Source organism: Musca vetustissima, unplaced genomic scaffold, assembly GCF_032173495.1.
Source record: "Musca vetustissima isolate MV318-11 ecotype Yass unplaced genomic scaffold, APGP_CSIRO_Mvet_v1 utg14742, whole genome shotgun sequence".
Classification (NCBI taxonomy): Eukaryota; Metazoa; Arthropoda; class Insecta; order Diptera; family Muscidae; genus Musca; species Musca vetustissima.
Window position 1 is genome coordinate 2,912 of NW_026872500.1, and position 22,909 is coordinate 25,820.

Genomic DNA, 22,909 nt, shown 5'->3' on the forward strand with positions numbered 1-22,909 from the left:
TTTTATAAATATATAAAATTAAACTTCATCCTTCTATTTCAGGTGATGATACTGGCTAAGGGTAATGTCATTGTTTTGGCAATAATCAACTCAATGTGTTTTTTTTTTCTGAGACCGACAGCTTGTAATGGAATACCATAGGGTACTCACATTGGCATGACAGTCGTTTGGTGCTCTATTGATTATAGTTAACCTCCCGCAACATAAGTCAACAGCTCCACTTTCTAGCCCTGCTTATTTTCATTTTTTCCGAAGTGAATATTTACGCCATAAAACAAAAATTTGGTCATTTTGGGTTTTGGATTATTTGATCCTCGGAATATCGACCGATCATCATATAAACAGCCTTTATTAGTAGATCCCTTTCACCGTGTAAAATATGTATTGTTCTGAATATGTTCTAGAGCAACTAGAAAATCAGATAAAAATATAGGTTTCGGTTCATTACACCCTTTAAATATCACCTCAACGGCACCGAAAATTATAGGAGTTGTCCTTAACCGGAACTACATGTGAAATTTTAAAGCAATCAGCGCTACGCCCTCTAGTGAGGCAATAGAAATATTGAACAATATCATAACACATAGACAGCAAAGGTCAACCAATTCTCTTGGATATACTATCAACTTCTCGGGTATATGTCTTTCAGGAGTAAATAAATACGGCCCAGAATATGAATTTTGTAATTTTTCCAATAAAAGTCTGAGTTTGACCAGCTAAATATTGGCCGATCTTCATCAAAACAGAATATGAATTTTGTAATTTTTTCAATAAAAGTCTGAGTTTGACCAGCTAAATATTGGCCGATCTTCATCAAAACAGTTTTTCTTATTCTATGGGTAAAAATTGTGGCCTCTAGAGCGACCAAAAAACCAGACAAATATAATGTTTTTGGTCTTATTAGACTAGAACCGGATCTATATGCAATATCTAGACATGTTGGTCTAGGACCAATATTTCGTGGCATTACATGTTGGTCTAGGACCAATATTTCGTGGCATTACAAACCTTTGGGCTACACAAAGCTATAATACCCTGACAATATATAGTTATGTAGGGTATAAATATGACATATTCATGAAATAGTTAGAAGTTAAGGATCGAATATGTTTTGCATTCCAAATATTGAGAGGCAAATAATTCAGAACACACTAATCATACAATATTTTACACAAAATTGGAAATTACTTGTATAAAATGTTATAAGAAGAGGAGATATAGTAAAATTAGTTTTAAAATATAGCTTTTTGAATTATATTTGGTCGGTTTGAAGATTATACTTATAAAATAAGGATTTTATTCAGTATTTCAATTAATAAAGGTCCTAAATAATAACACGGATGATACTAAATGGTATATGTTCTGAAACATTGACCAACATCTAAATTGCAACACTTAATACTGTCTTTATCCAAATTATAACGATTTGTAGGGCAAAACAACGAATTTTTCAAGACCCATTGTATGGGTGGTATACCAAAACTTTGTTCTGATCTATCCTGTTTTCGTCACTTGCTTTATAGGTCTAATTGGAAGTAAACTACAAATTTTCATCGAATTTGTTTGATTATAAACGACTTTATATGCGAAAATAATGAAATTTGCAAGACCTATTGTGAGGTATAAATTGGTGGTAGATTAACGATTTTATGGACCAAACGAATGAAGATTTCAATACGCATTATATTGGGGCTATACCAAATATTGGTCCGATCTATCCAAGTTTTTGTCACCTATCGTGGTTTGGACAGACAGGCGGACATCGTTAAAACGATGTAGAAATATTACAAACGGGATGACAAATTTAAGACATTTCACCTTATGGTCGCTTTACTTTAAACCTTAAAACATAGTGTTTAACTATGTTAAATAAGATCCCTTTGTATTCTTTAAATACGTATGTCCTTTTTTATCGCTTTCCCATTAAAAATTATGTTTTTATGCCAAAGTAAAATCACTCACACCCATTCATTCATATTTATATCAATCAAACATCATATTTATAATTAATGTGTACAATTGAATTTTATTGAAATTGTTAATTTTCGTGTTATGCAATTTATTCTTGTTTACTTTTTGTTATTTTAATTGCATGTTTAATATCTTTGTTCTTTTGTTGGTATTTTTATGTTTTATTTTAAGGTAAAATTACTTAATATTAAAATATTTTCTTTATTAAATTTTATTATATAGATTTATTTTTATATATACTACATATACATTAGAATACAATATACAGACATGTTCATTTTTTTGTTTATTAAATATATATAAAAAACGATACGTACGATAAATATAAAAAGAAACATTATGGCTTAAACAGTTTAATGCACATTTGAATAAATTTCGATTAAAACCAAAAATAAATTGCGACGAAGATAAAATATTTTCATCTATATCCAGGTGAGATTTACATTGTTTTACAAAGGTTTTATTTTTTTCTTTGTTCACAGAAACCACAGAATTAAAAAACAACAAACTTTTTTTATATTGCATTTCTGTTTATTTCGTAATTAGTTGTTTTTATTATTTTCAATTTTTTCTTGTTCTTTGTCGGCTTATATTACAATTTGAATATAAATTAAAAATGTGGCTTATTAGTTATTTATTTATTTGTTTTTATAAATATGAGTATACATATGAAATTATATAAAAATGTGGTTTGTTATAAATGAGGAGCATTGGGGAGAGTATACAATACCATATACATTTAATTAAATAATACATAGCAAATATGTATTTAATGTAAAAAGGAATATTGTAAATTAAATATATAGAAATATTCATTTTTGTTATTTATTAACTATAGTTATTCACGAGATATATATCGAGGGTCGTTTTCACAGTACATTATGGAGAAAATAATTTATATTGGATACAGAATGGGCGGATTGAGAATGGCACACATTTTTTTGTTCTTTTTATAAATAAAAACATTGAAATGTAGAACAGATTTAAAAGCAATCATAAATGATTTATGGCACAATAAAAATTATTAATTATTTAGAAAATCTTTTTAAACCCGAGATATTGGCAATTATCGATAGTTGCAAATGCTGATTAATAATATCGGTAATATAGACATTTGGTAAGTTAACGAGATTGTTATTGAAAAAATGACGCTATGAAAATTCAGAGTTTTTATCATACCGAGCGACATTTGATCTAATTGCCAGGAAACCGAATATACCACAGGCCATCATAATTATTAGGGGCTAAATCAAGAGGCCTCGTACTTTGAAATGCGTCTAATGTCAATTAGAAACAAAATACAAATTACTAAGTTAGAGAAGAACTACTCAATTATAAACATCATTTTGGACATGTAAACAAATATATCATTGCAAAAAATTATATAAATTCTTTCCAATAAAAAATATTTAATTTATATCAACAACTTGAAAATTGAGATTCAAGGGAAAACACAATCACCCCTATTAAAAACATTGGAATTGGGAAATGGAATTTCCTATTCAAAAGGAATGTTTTGGGAATTCTCAATAATTTCGCAATGAATTTCAAATTTTCCTTTTCTCAAATGTTCTTAATAAGGTAGTCTAACTAAATTTGTTAAATTTTGAGTTATAGTTTTTAATCCAAATTTCCATATCATTAATATTCTCCCGATGTACTGTGAAAACAATCCTTTGTTTTCTAAAAAAGCTTTTCATTTCAATAAAATTAAATATTTAAAATAAAATTTGTTGATTATAAATAATATTAAATATGTATATAGAAAAAAATCATTAAAAATATTACACAGACACACATACAAATATATTCTTGCAATTAGTCCAAGAATATTATATAGTGTTACTTTTGTTGCTTTAGTTGTTTTTGTTTTTTTCTTTAGAAATGACTAAACTATCAGTCCTTGTTTTCTTGTTACTTGTTGTTGCGTTAAATAATTAATTTTTCACGTTTTATTTATTTAGTTTCCTTTTTTTCAAGAAATAGAAAATAATTTTCGTTTGTTTAAGAAATGCTTTCGTTTCGTTTGGTTTAATGCATTAATTTTTTTTCAGGAGAATTTATGTGTTTTTACTTTACTCTTATGTTTATGGGGAAAGTGTTAGAGGATAGTGATTTTGGTTTGGAAAAATTTACATTGTCTTTGTTAATTTGTTGTTATGCTCATAGTTTTTTCCTTATATAAATGATGACTATAATTATGGCTTAAATTCTTATTTTGCTTTGTTGTTACAATTAGGTTTTGCTTTTGTTCGTTAATACATCTTGACTTTCATACAAATTTATCTCCTTCTTAGCGTATTTCGTTTGACGTTAATCATCAGAGAATATCCGGTGTATTGTTGTCATCGTGTGAATGTTGCAGCAGACCCTTACGTTCATCCGGCGCCAGAACATTTTCCGGCACCACAGCTGGCTCCACAATCGCATCGGCATACATTGATTCGTATACGGGATTGGCAAAGTTACCCTGAATAAAATAGAATGTTAAATTTTGTAAATATTAAATAAAATGCATCGGTTGCTTACCTTATCATCCTCGTGCACAAAGGCCGGCGTTTCATCGGCATCGCCTCGATACATTGGATTTGTAAGCATTATTTCCACATTTTCTGTGAGACGAGCATGGGAAAATGGTTGCGATATTCGATGTTTTCTAAAAAAAATAGAGATTGGTTTCATATTTATAGCTTAATTACGCCTGGATGTCGTTTTTAGAAATTATCGGTTTTTATTTCTGATCTACATCAACTTAAATCTCTATTTTATGATCCAAAGACCATAAAATAAGAAAATCGATTCGATCAAAGCATAATCAATCAGATTGGGTCAATATAAATAATTTTTGGTACGGAGAACCCACACACAATGAGAACCCAAAAAAAAACAAATTATAGTCAATTTGGTGAAAAAGCGTGTCCAAAATCCCTAGAATACCGAATATTGCAGGGGATCGTTATATGGAAGCTGCACTGAAACTTGGGTCAATACCGTTATATGGGGGCTATACCAAAACGTGGACCGATATATCCCAATACCAAGCAACCTAGGAGTACTAGCAATGTGTGTGCAAAATTTCGAAGCTCTATCTTAAATATTGCCATATCTATTGTGATTTAAACAGACGGGCATGCGTAGAATTTTATCCTAATCAAGAATATATAATTAATATTTGTTCAACAATAACATGTATACGAAAACCGATGTGTTGCAAACGGAATGACAAATTGAATATACACTCCACCTTTTCGTGGAGGGTAAAAACATGTATGCCATATAAATAAATTATAAAAGTACACTTACTTCAAAAAGTACAGACCAGCTCCAAATAGGGCCAGTACTAAAATAGCTATTGCCAAAATAATGGCCAATATTGACATTACATTGGCCGAGTGTTCTGTTTCACTTCTCAGGGCATTGGCAGTGTCCGCCAAACATGTTGTATATAGACCATCCTCGCATCTTTAATAAAAAATATTCACAATTAATTTAAAAATATAAGTTGTTAAAAATATTTTCTTTGTCCAACTTACTTGCATTCATTTATAGAACTTCCCGTTTGGCAGACGCCACAGCTACCCACACATGGTGGCGGTACATCACAAGCCGGTCCTTCCCATTCGCCTATACATGTACATTGTGGAATTTGATAGGGATCCAAATGACAAACACCATTATTGTGACAATAATTGATACATGGATTATCATCGGATACAGGTCGTTCACAGAATTCACCATTCCATTGATCGGAACAATTACACATGGCTACCCCCTTAATGACATGACATGTGCCACCATTTTGACAAATGAGGCCGGTGCATGGATTACGTTGTGGTATTTCAGCGGGATCACAATCTTTGGGAAAATACAATAGAATGAATTAAATATAGTATTAATTTATTATTTTATAAAACTTACAGGCTGGTGGATTGGAAGTTTTACATAGATCCGTCTCACAACGATCTCCTACATATCTTTCCAGGCAAGAACACAAAAGCTTTCCTGGTTTCTCTCTACACACGCCACCATTTAGGCAATAATTGGCACATGAATCTGATTCACATTTTTCACCATAATAACCTTTGGGACATTGACACTGGGGACCACCCTTGGAACCAATGACGCATGTTCCACCATTTTTACAAAAACCAGAGCACACATTTACCTCACAACGTTTGCCAGTGAATCTGAAAGGGAAAAATCAAATATTCATAATTAATTATAGCCAACACTAAACAAGGAAATGACTACTTACCCATCGGAGCATTCACATTGTGTTGTACCCGACAGAGTCTCGCGACAAATACCTCCATTTGTACATGTCAAATTCACACAATGCTCACACTGTTCGCCAACATACATTGGCGGACATGTACACTTCATACTGCCATCTTCAATGCGACATGAGCCACCATTGTGACAACGACTCTGACACTCCGGTACAGAAGTTTCACAACGTGGTCCCGACCATCCCGGTGTACAGCTACATTTTAGTGGTGGTGGTTCAGATGAGCCAGGTATTTGTGGTGCAATTATACACAAGCCATAGTTCATGCAATAATTGGAACAGCGATAATGTTCACAGAATTCTCCTTCAAACTGTGGTTGGCAAATACACTTTGGAACATGGTTGATAACTTTACAGGTGCCTAGGTTACATTTCAGGGGACAATAATCGGGAACTATGGTTTGATGGGCTACACACACACCATCGACCATATGGAAATCATTGGGACAACGACATTTATAACCACTATTGGTTTCGGTGGTCATCAAACAAATGGCACCAATTTGTTTACATGGGTCCTTGGCACAGGGATTCGATACTACAACAAAGAGAGGGTATATTACATATTTTTAATACCAAATATTTCATTTGACACTTACTGTTGCGATTTTGTTTCAAAGGATGTAGGATACCAATGTCAGATGATCTATAGCCCTTCAGCAAATAGGTACCGTTATCATTACCGAACTTGTTCATTTTGATTATGCTTTGGTCATATAGCTTTATGTATAAATAATCCTCGAATACATCAATTTTTTGAGGTTTTTCTATGAAAGAAAATAAAATGTTTATATAAAACTCTATCATGATGACCATTACATTCCCACACATACCTTTGTTGGAGAACTTTCTCACAACATTACGTTCCTTGCCATTTAAACGACACGTTTCCACAGTACCCTTACGATAATCTGCCCAATACAGACGCCCCGTTGGATAATCAATGGCTAAACTTATGGGCCAGCCAACATCACGTTCCACTAAGCTACGTTTATTTTGGCCATCCAATGAGGCCATGAGTATGCCATTTTCCAGAGTGGACCAAATCATAATACGTGACTCAGGTTCCACAACAATATCGGTGGGATTTAAACCAGTTGACACCAGGGAAGCATACTTCTTGCCATCAATATCGGTAACCAGAATTTCATTGTGCTTGGAATCAATGATATACACCAATTGAGTTATCCATTCAATGGCCAGGGACTTCGGATCATCCAATACGGGAATCTAGAAACACATTTTTGAATTAGACCACCAAATACCAACTAAATTTCCATACAACTTACATCAAACGCTTTCAACTCCTTGAGATCACGCCTTACCCTTACAGCTATGGCTTCAGTTTGGGGTATAGCTATTTTCATGGTATGAACCTTGCCATGATGTGAATCGATCCAGAAGAGCAAGGTGTCTTTAGTTCTGATTAAAATGTCGAATACATCAATCTTTAAGATATCCGTGTGGAAGAAACCAACCATTGTGGTGCCCTCTTGCTTTGCTGGTAATATAAAACGGAATTCTTGTTCGGATGCCAATAAAAGAACTTGATCGGGACCTAAGCGGAAATATTTGTTATAGACTTTCTTTATAATGATGAACAATCGCTAGTACTCACCCGATGCCAAACATGTATCATTTTTCGCCGGTCCTTTGGAATATCCCTCCGTACACTTGCAGTTGTAATGTCCCGCCTTCTTTTCTATACATATCTGAGAGCATGTTCCAAAGCCACAAACCGGTGGTTGACAATTCATTTCATCCGAACCATCGATACAATTATATTGACCATCGCAACGGAATATTTTCGATATACAATCCTCGTTCTCACACTGGAATTGATCGTGTCGACATTTCGGTAGAGCGGCACATACCTCATCAGCTTCATCTTCATTGTTGCCACAATCATTGACACCATCACAAAGCGCAGATTTGCGTATACACTTGAGATTCGAGCATTTAAAGGCATTTGCATGGCAGTGAACATGGGCACAGGTCTCCAAACTCTCATCACTGCCATCGGTACAATCATCCCAACCATCACATTTCCAACGTGCCATAATACATTTACCATTGCCGCAGGTGAAATGATCCGAGGGACAGGTGCAATTAACCTCATCACTGCCATCGGGACAATCATCGTCGCCATCACATTGGTATTGCCTAGAAGAATAATAGGAATTCCATTAATCCACAAAATATTTCGCAGGGTCATCCGTTTTCCTTACTTATTAATGCAGGTATTGAATGTGGCACATTTAAATTGATTCGCCTTACAGGTTATGTTACAATTCAGTTCATCACTGCTATCATCACAATGTATTTCGCCATCACAGCGATGATCATGCTTAAGGCATTTACCAGTTCCACATCTGAATTCACTTTCCGAACAGTTACGCATTTGGCAATTCAGTTCATCGCTACCATCGCCACAATCATTTTCATAATCACAGCGCCATCTGCCGGGTATACATTTAGAATTATTGCACTTAAAGTATGTGGGATCACATTCCTCCTTCAGTGAACGGCAGGAGGCTGGTTCATCTTCGCCATCCGGGCAATCATCTTCCCCATCACAACGCCAGGCCATTGGTATGCACCGACCGGAACTGCACCTGTAAGAAAAAAATAATATGTTAAGGGATTCAGATTATAATCCCTTTATTCTACCACCGACACTTACTGGAAGTCACTGGAATCACATGTGACTTTATCACAATTCATTTCATCCGATTTATTGGGACAATCTGCATCTCCATCACACACCCACACAAGGGGCACACAACGATTATTACACTGGAACTGATCCTTTTTACAGCTCAGTGGCGTACAACCCACTTCATCTTCACCATTAGGACAGTCCTTAACGCCATCACACTTCTGCAGATTCTCAATGCAGAACGCGGTTGTATTGGCAGTAGCCTCACACTTCATATGGTTCTCAAAGCAAGTAAATTTATCACAGTTCTGTTCGTCGGAATTATCTCCGCACTGGTCGCTACCATTACAAATGGCAGCTGGATGAATACATTTCTTATTATTGCACTGATACTGGCCCGGTTCACAGTGGAAGGGTGGACAATTTTCGGGTTCATCACTACCATCGCCACAATCATCTTGGGTATCACATTTCCAGTAGAAGGGAATACACTTGTAGGTCTGCGAACATTGGAAGTGAGCTGCCGTACAATTGGCAATGCAGGTCTTATTATCATCGCCCAGTATGAAGTTATTGGGACAGGCACACTTGTAGAACGGTGGGTCTGGCGATAGTAGGCACAGCGTAGAACACTCGGCATTTTCACAAGGATTTCCACCGTACGGCTGCTGCTGACGGTATGGATGATAAATTCGCAAGTCCATGGGACGATGTATGGTTGTCACCAAAGTTGAACAGTTCTGTCCTGTAAATCGGTTGCAATACTCAATCGACTTCATTTCCCAATCTGACCAATATATTTTATCCTCCCACACAGCTATGGCGAAAATATGATGCAAATTCAGATGAGGATTTAATTTGCGTGCCATCAGGATGCGAACATTGTTGCCATCCAAATCAGAAACGGATATTGTATCTTCCCGGGCATCACCCCAGAACAATTGATTACTTTCAAACGACAGTGTCAGGGCATTTGGCCAACCCATATTTTCACGTATGATAATTCTGGCATTTGAGCCATCCATACCGGCTTTTCCAATATGTGGATCTTCACCCCAATCGGACCAATAAAGATTACGATTAAAGGGATCCAAGGCCACACCACGAGGTTCACGCAAATGTTCATTTATCAATACCTTGCGATATTTGCCGTCCAATTTCGACACCTCAATGGTATCCAAACCCTTATCGCACCAATACAGATTTTTTGCCACCCAATCCACCGCTAAACCATCGGGGTTCTTCAGCATTGCCTGGTGTAGAGTAGTGGTTTTATTTTCCGCCGGACAATATCGTTTAATCATGGCCATTGTTGACGTTACATCTGACCAAAATATGCACTTGGAAGACCAATCAAAGTCTAGGGCTACGGCATTCGATAACTGGTGCATAAGTATGCTGCCATTGCCCCGCATATCCACCTGTCGGATGTAATAACGATTGGAGAATATAAGTTTAGCCGTCTCATTACTGGTGGCCTTGCAAGTATGATGGTCATCCTTGAGTTCGTAACCCTTCATGCACAGACATTTGTATGAGCCATAGGTATTGGCACATATTTGCGAACACTGATGCGGACCATTGCATTCATCGATATCATCACATAAATGGTGATTGTTGGTATGCAACTTATATCCGGGATGGCATTGACACTCGTAACCAATTTTCTTATTAATACACTTGTGTTCACAAATATCCGGATTGAGGCACTCATCAATATTACACAAAGACTCATCCGAAAAGTCGCCGCAATCATTCCGACCATTACACAGCAGTTCCTCCGAAACGCATGCGCCATTTTTGCATTGATATTGACTTTGGCCACAAGTCATTGTCGATTCGCCACACAATTCCACGGATTCGTCCGATGCATCGGAGCAATCCGCCCTCGAATTGCAAGTTAGATTTTTAGCTATGCACTCAAGATTATGACATTGGAATTCCACTTCCTCCACGCAAACTTGGGTAAAATTGAACGGTACACAATCTTCGTATTCGTCATCACCGTTGGGGCAATCGTGATCACCATCACATACCAAACGCCGATCCAGACACAAGCCGTTCGAACAGAGAAATGATGGAGCAACACAATCGGGAATATGCGGCACTGTGGCAATGGCACACTGATCTCCTTCATCTTCGAAACCTGGAGCTGGGCAGTCGTGTTCTCCATCGCATACCCATTTTTGTGGAATGCAACGGCCTGAGGACTTACATTGGAACATATGGGGTTGGCATACACGGTTCGGACATTGGGCCCCTTCATCCGAGCCATCTTCGCAGTCAGGCTTGGAGTCGCATTGCCAACTGGCTGGAATACAGGTGTTGTCGCATCTAAATTCATTGGGTTTGCACTGCAACTTACAACCGTATTCATCGGAACTGAAATTGCCAACCACCGAGTCCTTGCAGTCATTCTCTCCATCGCAACGCCACTTTTCGTTGATGCAACGTCCATTGGAACATTGGAATTGTCCGGGGCCACATGCAACTTTCGTCACATGATCACAATCAAGCTCGTCACTACCGTCGGGGCAATCATTGTCGCCATCGCAACGCCACATAGGCATTATACAAGCCGTGGAATTGGGACAGTGCTCGTAAACAGCATCTCCAGCTGGACATTCAGATTCAGGACAGTGCTTTTCGTCACTAAAGTCCTTGCAATCACGCACATGATCGCAAACAAATTGTTTTGCGATGCATTCACCACTACCACAACGGAACTTATCCGCTTCACATTTACATATAAGCTCAGATTCATCGGAGCCATCACCGCATTGGTGTGCACCATCGCATGTTTGCGACTGGGGAATGCAACGATGATTATTGCACATAAAGAAACCAGTTGGACAAGCGCGTATAATACAATAGCTTCGTGCTTCATCGGATCCATCTAAACAATGAACTATACTGTCACATGTCAAGTGCAGTGGGACACATTCACCAGAACCACACTGGAATTGATTCTTATCACACTTCACATTTAACGGTTGCAGACATCTGCGGCCATCGGGCGCCAAAATACCGCGGGTACACTGACAACTTGCTGTTCCGTTGCTATTTAAAATGCACACATCTTCACAGCCACCGTTTAGGATCTTACATTGATTCGAATCACAATTGACGGTCGTATTCTGAACAGCAACGACACCCATGGGCCTTTCAACATGATCACGCAGGAAAACCATTTCTGCACCAGTGTATTTATTGGCTCTTACCAGAGCTTTTAAAACCCAATCGGACCAGAACAATAAATCGCCATAAACAGCTATGGAAAATGGATGTTTGGGAGTGGAATGGGCCAAGCGAACGCGATGAGTGCCATCGTAATCGGCTCTTTCGATTTTATCCATTCTAGCATCAGCCCAATATAACTTTTGGTCCTCTAGATCCAAGGTAATGGCATTCGGCATTTTGATGTCGGTTTTGATAATCGACTCCAAACCAAAACCGGTCACATAAGCCCTTTGAATGGAGGGACTTTCCTCATTCCAATTCGTCCAATAAATCATGCCCAGACATGGTTCCACGGCAATGCCCCGTGGCTTGTCTTTGGAATTTAAGACACGAATACGGTTCACCAATTGTGTATTATTATCCGGGTTGTCGGAAATATAGTGCAGATCCAAGCTACAAATGGATGCATCATTGTTCGAAGTCCAGAAGAGCATTTCATTGACAATATCAAACGCCAGGCCTTCAACCTTCCCTTGATGTGTAACCAAAACTCGATTATTGCTACCATTGAAATTTACAGCATTGATGGTACTTAATATGACGTCGGAATAGAACAGAACACTATTCTCATAGTCATAAGTCAGGGCAATGACATTCATCATCATGGTGGTGTTGCGGATGGGTTTCACGGGGCCATTTTTGTTTGCGTGATCCGTTAGGTGGACACTTTCAATGGTACTATGATAAGAGAAGAGCAGGAAACTGTCATAGGGTTCGCAGGTCATGCCGTCAGCTGCGACACGGCTGTGTGAACAGGCACATATGGGTGTGGTTCCATTGAAGAGGCACAACTCCTGGCAGCCACCATTATTTTCAGCGCATGGATTGATACCCTTTTGAAGTCTATTGGAGTATATTTTCATATCCTTTACCGAATTGCCTTCAAAACGTTTCAACTCAACATAGTTGCTTAAATTGGCCATATGGGCAACTTTGAAGGTGCCCTTGTTGTAATTGTTATCCGTCCAATAGATGTAATCATCAAGCTTACCCACTGACGTGGGGTACTCAAGAGTATGATTGAGCAAAACCTCCTTCAAATTTCCATCGTAGTCAACCCTCATAATCGACGGTTGGGCAAGTGATACTTTGGGTGCCTCACACCAATACACCTTTGTTGCATCGATGTCCAGCACTAAACTGGTGACAATTTTATCCTTCTTAGCATCAATGTCCAGCACTGAACTAGTGGCAAGCTTATCGTGATTTACCAAAACAAATGGTTGTGAACCATCCAAACCGGTGCGACCAATAACACCTTCTGCCACATAGAACAGTAAACCCTGTACGGGATCAACAGCCAATGCACTGGGTTTTTTCACATTGGAAACTACGACATGACGATGGGAACCATCCAGACGAGCCACTTCGATAACATTTCGCTTTATATCACTGATGTAAATGTTTTCGGCTACCCAATCAATTGCAATGCCACCCAGCCAATCCATTTGTTTGTTATCCAACCATTCGGGAGATTCGATGATAACTTGACGTTGGGTGCCATCACGCTTAACGCGCGATATCGTGCCACTGTCATTGTCACCCCAATACAAATAATCTTCTTTGGCATGATAGTCTATGAAGGAGGCCAGTGATATGCGAGAAATGGGACCCAATGCCTAGAAAAAAATATGAAACCGATTTGTTAGCAGTGAACAGAAAGAATTGTTTATCACTTCCAAAACTTACCATTTTTTGTCCCTGCTCACTGATTGGTTTACTGGGATCGTAAATTTCAATGCCTTTCAATTCATGATTTGTATAGAACAAAAACTCATCTACCCCAACGCACTGAGTAGGGTTTGTGGGATCTATGCGATATCCAATGGCACAACCGCATGTATGATCTTTATTTGAGATTGCAAAGCAAAGATGAGCACAACCACCTTTCAAGGGACCAGCACATGTGTTTGCACCTTGTTGCGCCTCAGCATAGAACATTTTCAAATATTGTACCTTTTTGGTATTTTTTCGTAGAATTGAATATTCGGCACACGCATTTTTATCACAAGACATTATAACACCCTGTATATTCTCCGGAAAATATAGAGTTCCATTGTAAACAGTTACCGCGCTAATGGTCATCACCGTACTCGATGCAACTACAATTTTCACGTCTTTCGTGGATATGTTATAATAGGATATACCCGAGTTGTCATAGACAAAATACAGACGCATCGAATCGAAATCCATTGTTAGCGAAGCCAGAGTTTTATTGTGTTCATAGATGACGCTTCTCTCCGAACCATCAAGATTACTTTGTTCGATTTGCCACTTTTGAAGATTGCGTGTTGAAGATATCCAATAAAGTTTACCACTACAGGAATAATAATTTGATAATTAATTGTTTCTAAAGGCCTTTATTTGTTATACTTACTTCACTGGATCCAAGGCAATACTTTCCACCATATTCAAATCTTTCAATATTTCGGTTACGTATTCGCCTTTCAAATTACTCGCCCAAATGTCACTCCTAATTTTACCAGTTGAGAAGTACATATTCTTAGCTATCCAGTCGATGGCAAATCCAGTTGGATTGTGAATATCGGTATTGATAATCGTGTCGATTATGCCATTTGAGATGCCAGCTGTTTTGATTTCATTCAAGTGAACGTCGGACCAATAGAGGCGGCTATCTTCTACGGTAAAATCAATTCGTTGCGGTGCCAAAACCTATAAGAATAAAAAAATCAATATATTCCGCATACCACACAAAGATAGTTTCGAAGGAATACCTGAGGAGATTGTCTAATTGTAGGTATGGTATGGTGATTGGGTTGCATTAAATCTATGCCACGGATTTCATCGGCCATAATAAAAAGTAGAACTTGTTCGTTGGCAACGCAAGTTTTATTGTCGCTGTGATCCAAACGCATAACATGAGGACAGGCACACTGATAGGTTTTCCTGACACTATACACGGAGAGATAGTTAAGAGATTATACTTAATTGACAAATGACACCATCCATCTCAACTTACTCTAGCAAACACAAATGCGAACAGCCCCCGTTATTATCTCCACAAGGATTTTCAGCTTGTGGCTGGCGACTGGAATGCAGAACCTGTATACCAAATGGTTGGGTATGTGTTCGTTGTATTACTTCAATGTCAGTACCATTCCATTTATTTGCCCTTATCACCGATGTAGTTCTCCAATCTGTCCAATACACATAATTCTCAAAGACCGCAATGGCAAATGGATGCGATAGGATTTCACGATCTCTTAGCACCAAATGTATATCGGAACCATCATATTTCACAGTGTAGATCGAATCGGACTTGGCATCCACCCAATAGACACGTTTTTGTGTATAATCCAATGACAGACCATTGGGCCAACCAGCCGATACCTGTGTAGTGGTTGTTATTGCCTGACGATGTTTTCCCGCCATCGAACAACGTTCTATGCGTGGATAGTTGTCATCCCAGTCAGTCCAAAATAGTAGACCCTCTCTAGGATCCAAGGCTATGCCTCGTGGGCTTTCCATATCCCCGGCGATAAGAGTGCGTCTGAAACTTCCATTCAGTTTGGCCACTTCAATTTGATCCAAATTCGAATCAATCCAATATAAATGCATGCCAATCCAATCTACAGCCAAACCTTCTGTGGCTGAGAGACCAGAATGTACCACCGCCTCAACTTTGTGCAAAGACTCTCCCACCAATTGTCCTCTGTATATTTTGTCATCTATAACATCCGTCCAGAATATTTGACTGGAAACGTTGTTGTAGAGAAAGTCCAAGGCAATGGTGTTTCTCAGCGAAGCATAGAAGTTACTGAACGTAGACTTTTTCAGGTTCAAGCCGCGAATTTCTTGGCGATTTGTGTAGATTACATATGGGTCATCAGGAGCTGTACTTTTGCACGTGTATCGATCATATTCCAAATCATAGCCCTCGAAACATTTACACTTGTAACCCTTGCCTATGGTTACACAAATCTGTGAGCACGAATCCCAATGTTCACAGGCATGCTGCATGCTACAGCGGCGTCCATTGGGCAGTAAATACATATGAGCTGGACAGGAACAGAAGAAGCCCTCCGGGGCATTGTGACAATAGTGGGAACATTGTGGATCAGGCCGCTCGCACATTTTCTGAGAGCAAAGATAACCCTCATCGGTGCCATCTTCACAATCGATATTACCATCACACAGCTGATTGACGGAAATACATTTATTCGATTCGGCACAGTGACGATCGGGTGGTTCGCATATCACTGTCTCGTTATAATCTCGAACAATTGGTTTTATTTCGGTACAATTAACCTCATCGGATTTATCGTAACACTGTGGCACTCCGTCGCAGCGGAAGAAATGTGGTATACACTCAAACGGATCGGAACAGCCGAATTCAAAGGGTGCACACGAGTGAGCCTCCCCCAAGTCAATGTAATGATGATCCGATTTGGTCTCATTGCAATTCATCTCGTCACTAAAATCCAAGCAATCGTTGATGCCATCGCACATGTGGGTCTCATCATAGCAACCAATTGGAATGCAGTAACGTTCATTGGGACCGCATTCGAATTCGCAGGCAACCTCGTCAGAATTGTCACTAAAAAGAAGGGGACCCATCAGTGCCCAAATAACAGATATCTTTGTGATTCGGTCTACTTACCCACATTGATCTAAGCCATCACAAACCTCGGAGAACGAACGACAAACCCCATTACGACACTCAAACTCCGGACATTTATCATCGATCAAATCATCACCATACTCATCCGAGGAATCGTCGGGTCCACAATCGGCAATACCATCATTTACCCAAGACATTTGTATACACTTGCCACTTTTGGTACAGGTGAACTCGTTACTGTTGCAGGTATGACTATCACAATTCCTTTGATCCGTACCATCGGGACAATAACTGATCGAGCTGCACAATAAGGATCGCTGATAACAACGATTATTACATACAAAATGCACATTCAAATCACATTTTTTGGGATCGCAAGGACCACCGGGAGCACTGCTCTCATCACTGCCATCTTTGCAATCATCGAAGCCATCGCATAAATCCTTAACATAAACGCACTGATCCGATGTCAAACATTGAAATCCTGTGGTGCAATTCTTTGGTTTTTCCTCTTTATCCTGAGGCGAGGGGATACATTGGGTACCCGTACCGTTAAGAGAATATTTATCTGGGCAACGGCACATCGATTGATTGGGCGTATTAAAACATATACCCGGACATTTGCTTTTAGCGCAGCCATTATTTGAAGACATTGGTTGTGTACTGATATCGAATACCTTTAAGTTCGAACTACGACCACGTTCCAATGAAAACACCTTGGAGCTGTCATTATTTTTTATCGTGCCATTCAGGTGATGTGTTGAAAAACTTCGAACTGTACCGTTTCTGGCATCAACCCAGTAGATGGTACCTTTGTGATAGGCAATCGAAATCGGATGATATTCAGGATCAGCGAATATCACTTCACGATCAGTTCCATCGAAATTCATACGTTCAATAGTGCCGTCCTTGACATCACACCTGCAAGGCAATATTATTTCGAGTTAAATTTAAAAATGAAGTGACTTGAGTCATAAAAGTGTTAGAATTGATAAATAATTGATGGAAGTAGGAAAAAAGTATCGGAATTGGGTGACTCTTGTTAATAAATCTCGGAATGGGGTCAGTGATTCTGAGTATAGCAAATTTGTAACTACGTGGCGCTATATGACATCGATCCGAAATTGTCCCTATATAAAGGTGCCGTTCTTTTTAGCAATTCTGATGTTCTAAGCGTATTTTAAACCGATATGGTTGTAATTTTCAACATATTTTTGTATGGTTTGGTCCAAGTTGAAGATTTAGAAGAATTTTTATGTTCATGTTTTGACATATTTCAGAATGAAGGGTTTACAAATTTCGGTCCGGTCGAAATTTAATTATTTTATCCAGTAATATCAAATCCGACATATATTCCCAATAATAGCTATTCACAAATCTTGTCCATCACTCACCAATAAACTTTCTTATGCTGTACATCAATACTTAAACTCAATGGCCAATTCATTGGTTTATCAGCGCTAGTTTCTGCTACAACTTCTCTGTGTGACCCGTCCAACCAGGCACGATAAATGGAAGCTTTGTTCTCATTAGCTGTCCAATGGGCCCAAAACATATAACCACTACTAGGATCCAAGGCTAAACTCCTAAGAACATGAAAAAGAGAAACGCAAATAAATATTTCCAATAATTGATCAAAACAATACAAAACGATTACCAACAAACTTACATGGCTTCATGACGCATGGGCAGGGACAAGACCTTCGACATATTCGACACAGGAGCAACAAAGATATAATCAGCACCACCCCAATAGATGTTACCCGTTAACCAGTCATATGCCAATACGGAAATAGTCTCACTACCATTGGCCAGCGTTCGACGGTCAGTACCATATGTGGACCTGCTATGCAGAGTGTAACTGCTTCTAAAAAAATCAGTTAGTTATAAAGTCATTTAATACCATATTTAGACAATAAAGCTACAAGGTATCGCTCTGTTTTTTGACCTACTTTTGTTGTTGTATATAATAAACCTGCTTGTGATGCACATTAATGTCGACCGGCATAATCCATGTGACATTATAAATGGGTACCATGGCCTCGGCAGCTTGTTCTGGAGCATTTAACGGTATGCCGGCTATACTGGACAAACGTTGCCGGGCCACCAGTAGGAATTTATCATAGCGCAACAATTCACATTCGGTGTTATTGCGTAATTTATAGCCCGGCGAACACATGCAGGTCGCTCGGGCAAATCCTTTTGTCCACATGGGAACACATATTTGGCTGCACATGCCATTGTTAACGCGGCAAGGATGTGCCACTGGATAACATTGCATAAAAATGAGCGAAGAAGAAAAAAAGAAGCATTTGTTACAGTTTATTAAAAAACGAACAAACTCATATACATATATTATATAACATAGTATTAAATGATAGTATTGTTAAGTTCGGGATCAGAGCTTAACGTCTGATGAATTATTGGATTTTTATGATTTAGGTAAATATAAATTTTGACATATTTGGCTATAGGTTATACAATTTGAGAACTTACCCTCAGGTTGTTTTTGTCGATGAAACATCCTAAAGTCATGCGGATGTTTGACATTCTTTATCACTTCTTTTCCTTTTAAAGAAAACTTATCCAAGCCAATGATCATGTCATCACTCCATAATCCCAGGTAAATGGTATTTTCAAAAATCTCAACGGCATGAATGGATTTTAATGGAATGTGTACCTGAAAAGGAATACAATTTGGAAATTATAAAAAGCTACATTTATTTATAAGTGATCGTTACAATATTCATTTGTTATGAAAATATGTTATTTGTCACCCAATCAGAGTGAATAGAAAACTTTAAATTGGGTTAGAAAACCAAATCGTCAAAATACCGAAAGTCGGAAAGTAAAGTTAATTTTAATTTGACATTTACTGACCTGACTGATAGGCGTTACCCTATACACTACGAAATGTAAAAAGTAAATACAACAATGGTGGGCGAAATTTCTCTTAAAAATGTTTAAGGAAAAAACCCAACATTATTCTGTGGAATTTAATTAATTTAATATTTTTAAAACACACATAACATCCCAGGAAGGATTAAGTATAAATTCATCAAAAAATTGCGGCAAAAATTAATGTTTACTTTTGTTTTGATATCCAAAAAAGTTAAGAGAACGCATAAACGCTGGTGTACAAGGCTTTCCAACTATGAAATACAATCAACTCGGTTGGAAAATGTAGATAACCATCCAAATTTAATACGTCCTCAATACTCAGCTTATGACAAGAAGAAGATGCCAAGAAGAGTAGCGAGGAAGAATCACCTAGCAACAAAAGTGAGGGAGCCGATGAGAAGATAACCGACTCCCAAGAGGACTGTTTAATGGAGGACAATTAACAGAAGCCATTCAGATAAACACCATCGGAGTGAAACGGCAACACTGGTTCTGATGGAAAAAAATAAAAAAGGTAATATACATGTCGGGATTACAGGAACCTCGAACAGTAAAACACAAGATTTCAGTGGTTTAATTATGTAGTTTATTTTATGTAATCACAGGCACCCTGAACCTGTATAATATGTCACGAATAATTAATTTTTCATTTTTACACAGAGTTGTCAACATCGGACGAACTTTACTGATGCAAGGAAATTACAATAATTACCTAGCATCAGTGTAGATAACGATAGATAACTAATCGGTTGTAACGCTAACTCACTCCAAATGGTGTGGGATAGTACTAATACTAAAAAAGAGGTCTGACCTTCTTAGATTTTATCAATACTAACGTCCTAATAGGCAATAAACCAAACTTTTTTAATAGAATTAGAGAGGAGGTATTAGGCATAACTATATGTTCAGAAAATTTAATTGACGAGGATCAATAATAGAGAGTCTCACAAGAGTACTCTTTCTCTCACCATAAATATATTAGGTTTAAAATTTCACGGCCACCTCCAAAACCAATATTCTTCCGAAGCAAGTCTAAGATTAACTGAGTAAATTTCAGGAGATTGATAAAAGATTGGTTAGGGCAACCCAACGATGACAGCCAAAACGCTGACTATGTCAACAATTTAATGGATATAATTGTAAAGTGTTTCGAAGAATGTTGTCAATTTCAAGATAGGAAATCTTGCCACCTAAGAGGAAAGAATATAACAAAATGAAGCTGATAAAAACAAGGCTGACAGGGGAGAATTAAAGAAGTATCTCTTAAAACCCCACACTAGAACCGAAAACATGGTGGACGAGGGGAAACAGAATTGTGACAACAGAAGAAACAATAAGAATCCCCATGAAAGCTCACTTCCCACATGGCACATCGACATCTGATGAAATAACGGTGCTAAGTGAGGAAAGATACGAGGAACCTAAGATTGATAGACAAACGGTGCGTGAGGCATTTAAGAGATAATAGATGTAAATAATGCCAAGCCTTTTAGTGCGTCTAGAACTAAGGTCAGGAGCGAGGGGCTGGGATAAACACAAAATAATTTTGGGGAGACCCAAACGAGGATAAGGAAAAATCATTTACTTGATCAAGATTGGTTACAAATATTACGATGTGCAAATTTTGGATGAAATTGGATATTCCGTTCGCTTCATATGTGATTTACAAATGTTGCCCCTTTGGGTGAGAGGTACTTGAAGGAGTGAACCAATAAGTATCACCTTTTATCTAGCCTCTGACTAAAAAGTCGACATTTCGATCCTTTGATTTTGTCAAACGTATTCAAAATCGATTTTCGACTTTTACCGACTTATGCAAAATCAATAAAAATTGAATCTTTTGTATAAATTGTTGTGAACATATAAAATAAAGTTCTGGTATGTATAATTTTTGGGCAATTTGAGTTTTGTGATAATAAACCAAGTATTTATGATAGATTAAATGTCGACTTCGACTTTTCAATACAAAAAGTCGATTAGTCGAAAGTCGATTTACTTATCCCTACTTTTAACATTATACAGGTTTGGTTAATCAATTAGGTTGTGCAAAGCTTGGTTCAAATCAAACGGGGCTAGGTACTAGAAGGAATGGACCGATATTCTCCATCGTCGAACTTAATTTAAGTTTAATATTATGGTGTGTAAAATTTGATGAAATTAGTTATTCCTTCAAGCGATATCGTGAGCACAAGCCAGCAAGACAGACGTCTATATGTAAATCGACTCGTAACCTTTATGGCCCAATGTTGCCCACAGGCAACAAAATGTTTTAGAGCTTATATTTAATACGCGGCAAATAAATGTATATTTTTTGGATTACATATGTTATGAGCTGATTATGAAAGACACATATCTAAAGAAAAATTTAAAAAATTCAAATTTTTGGTCATGTTATGTGCTTTTCAATACATAGATGGGTGCAAAAATATGTACAGTACCAAATTGTGTATACAGTCCAAAATATTTAAATCGCTTCCTACGAAATGTACGAATTGTACCCTCTAATTTGTTGTTGAGTCTTGTAAAAAAGAACGCAAAGAATAATTAAAGTGATTTTTTCGTCCATATTGTATTTTCTTTTGTTGATGTTGGACTTTTATTTTTCGGAATGAAGGTACTGTATCTCATTGGCCTTCCATACGAATTGATATAGTTCGGTACATTACCGGTATAGAACGTCTATGATGCCTCAGCGTCGTCCAGAATTAAAAGTTCCTCAATGGTTTAGATATGTTTTCCATTAATTGGTATAAGTTAAACTTTATCCTAAAGTAGGTATATAACCTTTTATACGACAAATATGTGTCTGGTCGAAATATCTGCTTATCAACCAATGTGTATGTTTTACAATCGGATGTACAAAAACCGGTTTCATTGTCTAAAAATTCGGTTTAAAAATATAGGGATCCGAAAGTGTGCACCGCGAATAAATTTTTGATTTGACGTATAATCTACAACTTATACGAAATTCATTCTACAACTTATACAAAACTGATATACGATTTTCTGAGAATGAAACGGGTAAAAGTGGAGAAAGGCCAGACCAGAAAAGATGAAACCATACGAATATCATGTTGGAAGTCAAAAATCTCATCTAGTGGTATTTCGAGATAATCGAGATAAACGGAGGATAGGTTTTACAAAAATATTCCACATACTATTTGAATGAAGAAATGTCATCTCAAACAACATGCAACAGCCTTCATGAATTTTAGAGATACCAGAAAAAGAGATAATAATAATAAAATGGTATCGCTATAGCACAACA

At 37.6% G+C, this 22,909-nt stretch overlaps 1 protein-coding gene across 1 annotated transcript in view; it reads right to left on the reverse strand.

The window, feature by feature from the left end:
* Nucleotides 1-4,211: 4,211 nt before the first annotated feature.
* Nucleotides 4,212-22,909, reverse strand: part of LOC133325296 (low-density lipoprotein receptor-related protein 1) — a 42,759-nt gene continuing 24,061 nt past the window's right edge. The window contains exons 8-28 of the mRNA XM_061534117.1: nt 19,237-19,420; nt 18,693-19,005; nt 18,410-18,607; nt 18,135-18,326; nt 16,780-17,661; nt 15,139-16,716; nt 14,894-15,071; nt 14,536-14,831; nt 13,848-14,475; nt 8,943-13,777; nt 8,488-8,874; nt 7,878-8,422; nt 7,549-7,817; nt 7,093-7,489; nt 6,859-7,026; nt 6,227-6,797; nt 5,890-6,158; nt 5,505-5,826; nt 5,275-5,433; nt 4,501-4,627; nt 4,212-4,441 (exon numbers count right to left, since the gene is read on the reverse strand). Of these exons, the coding sequence (XP_061390101.1) occupies nt 4,292-4,441; nt 4,501-4,627; nt 5,275-5,433; nt 5,505-5,826; nt 5,890-6,158; nt 6,227-6,797; nt 6,859-7,026; nt 7,093-7,489; nt 7,549-7,817; nt 7,878-8,422; nt 8,488-8,874; nt 8,943-13,777; nt 13,848-14,475; nt 14,536-14,831; nt 14,894-15,071; nt 15,139-16,716; nt 16,780-17,661; nt 18,135-18,326; nt 18,410-18,607; nt 18,693-19,005; nt 19,237-19,420 (12,648 nt within the window). The 3' untranslated portion in view covers nt 4,212-4,291. The remainder of the gene's footprint in view (nt 4,442-4,500; nt 4,628-5,274; nt 5,434-5,504; nt 5,827-5,889; nt 6,159-6,226; nt 6,798-6,858; nt 7,027-7,092; nt 7,490-7,548; nt 7,818-7,877; nt 8,423-8,487; nt 8,875-8,942; nt 13,778-13,847; nt 14,476-14,535; nt 14,832-14,893; nt 15,072-15,138; nt 16,717-16,779; nt 17,662-18,134; nt 18,327-18,409; nt 18,608-18,692; nt 19,006-19,236; nt 19,421-22,909) is intronic.